Below are 6,854 nucleotides of genomic sequence, written 5' to 3' on the forward strand. Positions count from 1 at the left end.
CGGAGTTCTCCTGAAGTTGGCCGGAGACCCGCCAGAGTTGACAAGAGACCTCCCCGAAGAGGAGAGAGAGAATGATTGTTGATTTTGTACTCTAGTGACATTTATGTAAATATACTGGTTTTTAATATCTAAAATATAACACCATTTTTAATCTAGTGGTCTTATAAGGGAAAAAAACTAGTTGGTGGCCTTATGGCTAAACAAACATTCAAAGATGCATTAAATTTAATATATATATATATATATATATATATATATGTAGGATCTCAGTCACTTGTCCCTTATAGTTTTTTAAAACTGACTTTTAGGTAAGCATTACTGATCTAATGAATGTTGTTTATTTCTAGTTTGGATTGGGTCCCTTGTTGTATCTCCTTCCATGACTTAGTTTTCTCTTTAAAGCGTTTTTAAATTGAGTGGTTCTAGTTGGACCTCCAAATTTGCTATTTGAACCTCACATACTTAGTACATCTCTAATTTACTTTTTAGAATATTTGAAAAACTAAGTAGACCTCCTTATTTTTACCAAAACGCCCTTGAACATGAGATATAACAATTTGTTACTCTATGTTTTTATCTCTCTTCAACTACGAGAATAAGAATAAATCAAAATCACATTATATTGCTCTCTTATGAGTAAGTCTCTCATCCACAAAAATTAATCAGAGGGTTGGTTCTCAATCTTGATATGTTGTTGGAATATCTTTGAATTTGCTAAAAAAAGGATTTCAAGGGTTTATGGGTTAGAATATCGAGTACTAACTATATCATAATATTCAATTAATTTAGTTTTAAAAATTTCAAATCAGATTGTTTTGAATTTATTTTTGTATTAAATAATGGGCATGTATAGAAATTATTATTTTTACTTAATTATTTTAGGTAAATTGTAAAACTACATAGGCAATATAAGGAAATTTTGAAAGAAAAAAAAAACAATTTAATTGAACGTTATATTTGATTGGAGGAGGTAAGAAGAGTATTTATTTATTTTTTTCATTTTTCTCTCTTTATTCTTATTTGTCTTTTCATATAACTTGACAAAGTTTATTAATAATTAAAAAAAGTTGGAGGTCCAACTAGAATCACCCTTTTAAACTTTTACATTTGAATTATAAAAAAACTTTGTTGAACCGCTTATAAAATAAAAACAGGCATCATTTTCTTTTACCTCGCTAGTCCTCCACAATTTTTAAAGTAAAAATAGTTTCTTTTTGAATTAGAGTTTATTTATCTCGTCAAATCGAAACTGTCATATTTTAAGATATCATAAAAAATGTATAGAATTTTCAGAAGGAAAAAAAAGGTATCTTATACCCTTACTCTTTGTCTTAATACTACTAACTCAAGCAAGCTTGATGATACCAAAAGAAAATCCATCGAAAAAGAGGACTTTGTAGAACCATTTTATTTTTTATTTTTTTATTTTTTACCTATTTTGAATTCCATCAAGGGTGAGATAGTAAGTCACCTCAGTTAGGTTATCGAGTTAGTTACATATTCCATACTGAGATTAGGCCCCTCAAAGTTGTTGGCCATAAACTAGTGAGAATTAAAACTCGAATGCGAGATATGAAGGTTCATTCTAAAAAACTCGACCAACCTTACACACAGCAGCTGATTTACCTATTTTGCATTGTCGTTAAATTGAAAGGTTCTTTTCCCTTTCTTTATTGTTTTGCTTTATTCGGCCTGATAGCAATTGCAATTTGCAAACAATAACGACCTGGTTAGCTCATAGTGTGCCATTGTCCAAGAAAATAAAAACAAAACAAAAGGAAAGGAAAGGAAAATGAAACTGCACCACCCATAGTTTTTAAGATTCTCCGCGCTGGCAGCGACAGTTTTATTGGTTAGGACTCGGACTCTCAACACGCGTGCAATCCACGCGTCCCCGCATATAAACAAACACCTATTTCCGGCTCACCAAACACACAACTCAACTGAGACTAGAAAAAATGCAGAGTCTTCAAGCCAAGGCCTCCGAGTGGAGCGGAGTCGACTCGGCCGACGCGTTCGCCATCGACGACACCAACCTCTTCGAGAAGCTCGGCCTCCAGGCCTTCGTTAATCTCTCCACCGATTTCTACACCAGGTTTGGTTTCAGTCTTCTCTTTCGTTTGATCATCGATCGAAATTGGAATGAATTGAATTGACAATTGAGCCTTCACTCCAGGGTTTACGACGACGAGCAGGAATGGTTCAGGTCAATCTTCGCGAATTCCAAGAAGGAAGACGCGATTCAGAATCAGTACGAGTTTTTCGTGCAGAGAATGGGAGGGCCGTCTCTCTACTCTCAAAGAAAAGGTTTTTTTTTTTTTTTTGGATTTGTTTTTAACAATTTGGTCAGATTCTTTGGAAAAAAAAAGAAAGACTGAAACTTTATATGTGTTTTGAAGGCCATCCTGCTCTGATCGGGCGGCACAGGCCATTTCCGGTGACGCATGAAGCGGCGGAGAGGTGGTTGCATCATATGCAGCAAGCATTGGAGAGCTCTTCAGATATTGACGAGGATTCGAAGCGAAAAATGTTCAATTTCTTCAAGCACACTGCGTTTTTCCTTGTGGCTGGAGACGAGTTGAAGAAGGGTCAAACTCAGAACCCTAAACCCTAAATGTAAAAATTGAATTCAAATTGTTGTGAGGAACAACAAGATTATGTAGGTCAAGGAACATTAACCCTTTATTAATAAATGAATTATGGAAAAAAGCTCTGAACTTTAACTCTTATTACTCCGGTTTATATGTTATGTTGGTGAAGTGACTATATCTGCTTTGATTCAGAGAGCTGCAATACATAACTGTAGTTAGAGTTTCAAGATTTAGGTGCTGTAGAAGTTGATAACTCCTTCAAAATCTTCTTTAGAAAATTTGTGTTGATTAGATGTTTGGTGATGAGTAGAAACTGATGTTATGGACTTTATGATAGAGAGAGAGAGAGAGAGAGAGAGAGAGTGCGATGGTGAACCAAATTTTGGAGGGCAACCCATCATGTGATAGTGAAGAAAGCCTTGTCCTTGTTTAGTCTGGTATCCAGTACCCATAGGATTGGGCCAGACAGTGCACATGAAAATGCAAAATAAATCTGACATTGCAATTTATGGTTAGGATGTGGAGGTATTAAATATTGAAAGCAGAGAGCTCAAGATAGTGGGGTGTTGATTCCTAAAGCAAGTGAGCATCTCCATGGGAACACTCGAAAGCAACTAATTCCCAGTAAAGCCGGTAAATAAAAGATGACCGCAACTTGTAAAATTTAAAACCTTGTGAGAAACACATGAAGTTTTATAATACTTTCTTTCATCATAGTGCCCTCCACAAGAGAGGCCATGAGCACCCAGGCCCCTGAAAGCATTTTATCTACTTGAGCCTTGAGCCCTGAGCCCAAAGAAAGATTAGAAGTTGAAGCATCCAAGGTTCTCTTTTTGTCTTGTACATGTTTTTCCTGGCACTGGTAAAACACTACATATGAAATGGAAATGGTCTTTGCAGATTGTACAGATCAAAAACTGAGGTCAAAACCCAGAAAGTCCTTGAAGTCTGTACAAACCATTGAAATAATGGGAAGGAAAAAAGGAAAGACTCAGATATAAATTGAAATAGAGAAAAGGCATCCTAGTATCATCTACAATGAATTATCACTATCTCTAGGTTAATATTACTGATGAGTGATGATGTTGATCCACAAATAACTATGGTCTATGGCCACAGTTGTACTTTTATCTTCTGATTATTCAATCACATCTTTAACTGAATTGGAATTAATCAGGGAAGTTAGAGAGAGAGAGAGAGAGAGAGAGAGAGAGAGAGAGAGAGTTCACAATATAAAATTTAGTCTGATGGTTTCTAATACCAAGAGATACATACAATTTCTTCGACATTCACAACGTCAATCCAATAAATCATTCCTATATAGAACCCTTGATGGATTAGCAAACCGAGCTGAGAAAGACCTCGATAAGTTATCAGGCTCTGTCCACCCCATTCCTCTATCAAAATTCTTTGAGTATGTTTTGGGATCATAACTAGTCTGCTGCGAATGCGCTAGAACAGTACCAGAACTGAAACTCTTCTTCTTCTCCTTCTTGAGTTTCTTCAAAAAAATTTGCCACTTTGGTTGAGCTTTGGTGTACGTAGTGCTTGGCTCTCCCAACCTGATGCTTGGAGTTGGACTGCGTGAACCATACCACTCTTTGATCCCCATTGCTAACACAAAGACCAGATTTCTTGCACCCCAAATATTTAAGCTGTAGAATGAATTAGCTTATGCATCTGTTTATAACTTTATATATACATATAAGATGACTCTAGGATGTAAATTATGTATTAGTTTAAAGCACATGTGCATATATAAAATGCAAGAGGGCATGGCTCTTCTTTGATAAGTATGGCTCTGGCTTTTGACTTGGCTCAACCTGGCTGCTCTTAAAAATGGATGAATGGGGTATTGAGAATCCACTGGGAAAAAAAAAGATACGTGAAGCCTTTTGTTAAGAAATACGTAAATCTTTGTGCATTAGAAAATGTTATTAGAGAGAGAAAGATAAAATGGAAATGGTCTTCAGTTGAGGAAGCTTCAAGAGCCATAAAAGGAGCTTCATTACTAGAAGAGATGGCTTTTGTCAGCAAACTTTGTTTAAAGGGTCAAAGTGAGACAGCCGAAAGAGTCATCCTTTGCTAGCTGCATGGGAACCTCTCTCTTTGAAAATTAAAATTATTCCAATATATTCAGTATTCATTCAAATGTTCCAAAGCTTAGAATGGTTATGGTAGAGTCAGTTTACCAAAAGCAAGAGAAAAACATAAGAAAAGCTAAAAATACTTCATATTCATTCCTGCCCAGAACAGGGTTCCAAAGATAACATATATAGGCTTTACAGATATGTTATAATCTGGACCTGCTGCCAGCGATTCAAGCTATATCAAAGCGGGTCAAACCCATGGGCCAAAGCTAATCTAAAAATGGACTAACATAGTGAAAGCCTGGAATGAACAGTGCATGATCCTATCAATTCCTCCCCCCTTGAGAAGGGGTCTGACCTCAGGCACCAAAAGTAGGAAAGCGGGCTTTGATCGTGTGTGCGTCTTCCCAAGTGGCGTCTGCAGCAGGGAGGCAGTGCCATTGAATGAGCCATTGAGTGGTGTTGCGTTTGTTTTTCTTAACAATTGCCATGTCTAGCACACACTTCGGATGCCATAACAGCTCCCCTTGATCATCAAATTCCAGCACCGTGGTTGTGAGTGGAGTGCCTTCACAAATTCTCTTCTTGAGAAGGAAAACATGGAAAACCAGATGAAGTCGGCAAGAGTTAGGAAGTGACAATCGATAAGCAACCTTACCAATTCTTGCTTGAATGAGAAGGATGCTTGATCAAGGAACGCTGTCTATAAGGATGGAGCTTCAAGAACACCTAATCACCGGCAGCGAATTCTCTTTCAGTACAGTGGCGGTCCGCATGCTACTTCATACTGTTCTGAGCTTGATGCATGTGTACTTTGAGCAATTGAAGCAGAGCATCCTGATTCTTTAGAACACAGTCCACAATGTTGACGGATGTAGAACCCAGGAGATAGGATGAAATTGCTGGTGGTGGTGTTCCATACACCTCCTAAAATGGTGTCATCTTTATGGTGGAGTGATATGTAGAGTTATACCACCATTCTGCCCGATGAAACAATGAACTCCAGGAAGTAGGCTTATTGGTGGCGAAGCATCGCAACTAGTGTTCAAGAGAATGGTTTACCACCTCTGTTTGGCCATCTGTTTGGGGATGATAGGCTGAGCTTCTACATATTGTGGTGTCTTGTAGTTTGAAGAATGCCTCCCAAAAGTGGCCAATGAATATGGGGTCCTAATCACTTATGATTGATTTAGGCATGCCATGAAGCCTAAACACTTCCTTCATGAAAGCCTTTGCAATGTGAGTGGCGGTATAGGGATGAGACACCGGGATAAAGTGACCATATTTGGATAAACGGTCTACAACAACCAGCACTGCATTGTGACCTTGAGACCGTGGTAATCCATCCACGAAATCCATTGAGATGTCCAGCCAATTATTATCGGGAATGGGTAGAGGTTGCAACATACCCGGAGGATTGATGGTCTCATACTTTTGTCTTTGACATTGATCACATTCGACAATGAATACTTTGATTACTTTATGCATACCAGGCCAGGCAAAATTGCGAGAAAGACGATGGTATGTGCGTAAAAATCCCGAGTGACCAGCTTGGAGAGAAGAATGAAACTCATATAGCAACATAGTACGCCAATCAGAGGATGAAGGAATGAAGAACTTGCCTTTGTATAGCAATTGTGTGTTGTGCAAAGTAAACCCCTTTTTGCTGGGAAGGCCCTGCTGTAATTGAGAGATGATGGTCTGCGCTTCCTTACCACGAAAGCAGGCCTGAGCGATTTGTGCCAAACCCTCGAACAATGGTGCTGAGATGGCTTGAATTGAACACATTTCATGGCGCCGAGAGAGCAAATCGGGTACCGTATTCAAATTGCCCAGTCTGTATTCAATTGTGTACTGATAGCCCATGAGTTTAGCAAGCCATTTATGTTGTGAAGGGGTTGAAATTCGCTGGCCCAATAGATGCTTGAGTGTTTGGTGATCGGTGATGATGATGAATTGATTCCCCAAGAGGTAAGGGCGCCATTTGTCGATGGCCTGCATGATTGCAAGCATCTCCTTATCATATACAGATAGCACTTGATTTCAAGGAGATAGAGGCTTACTCAAGAATGCAATTGTATGTTTGCGTTGAGAAAGTACGGCGCCTATACCCAAACCGCAGGCATCAGCTTTGACAGTGAATGGGATAGAGAAATCCAGCAAAGCTAAGACT

The 6,854-nt window shown here is 38.4% G+C and overlaps 1 protein-coding gene across 1 annotated transcript; it reads left to right on the top strand.

Moving 5' to 3' along the window:
- Positions 1-1,923: 1,923 nt before the first annotated feature.
- On the top strand, positions 1,924-2,732 carry LOC112172878 (two-on-two hemoglobin-3). Its single transcript, XM_024310374.2, has 3 exons — positions 1,924-2,095; positions 2,177-2,307; positions 2,400-2,732. Exons 1-3 carry the CDS (start codon positions 1,959-1,961, stop codon positions 2,612-2,614), a joined length of 483 nt encoding a protein of 160 aa, XP_024166142.1. The 5' UTR covers positions 1,924-1,958; the 3' UTR covers positions 2,615-2,732.
- The last annotated feature ends 4,122 nt before the right edge of the window (positions 2,733-6,854 follow it).

Source organism: Rosa chinensis, chromosome 6 (genome assembly GCF_002994745.2).
Source record: "Rosa chinensis cultivar Old Blush chromosome 6, RchiOBHm-V2, whole genome shotgun sequence".
NCBI lineage: Eukaryota > Viridiplantae > Streptophyta > Magnoliopsida > Rosales > Rosaceae > Rosa > Rosa chinensis.

Excerpts from the sequence above, each read along its gene's own strand:
- LOC112172878 (XM_024310374.2), top strand. The coding sequence starts at position 1,959 with ATGCAGAGTCTTCAAGCCAAGGCCTCCGAGTGGAGCGGAGTCGACTCG. Across the intron at positions 2,096-2,176 it reads TCCACCGATTTCTACACCAG|GGTTTACGACGACGAGCAGG; the intron begins GTTTGGTTTCAG and ends CCTTCACTCCAG. Across the intron at positions 2,308-2,399 it reads TCTCTACTCTCAAAGAAAAG|GCCATCCTGCTCTGATCGGG; the intron begins GTTTTTTTTTTT and ends TGTGTTTTGAAG.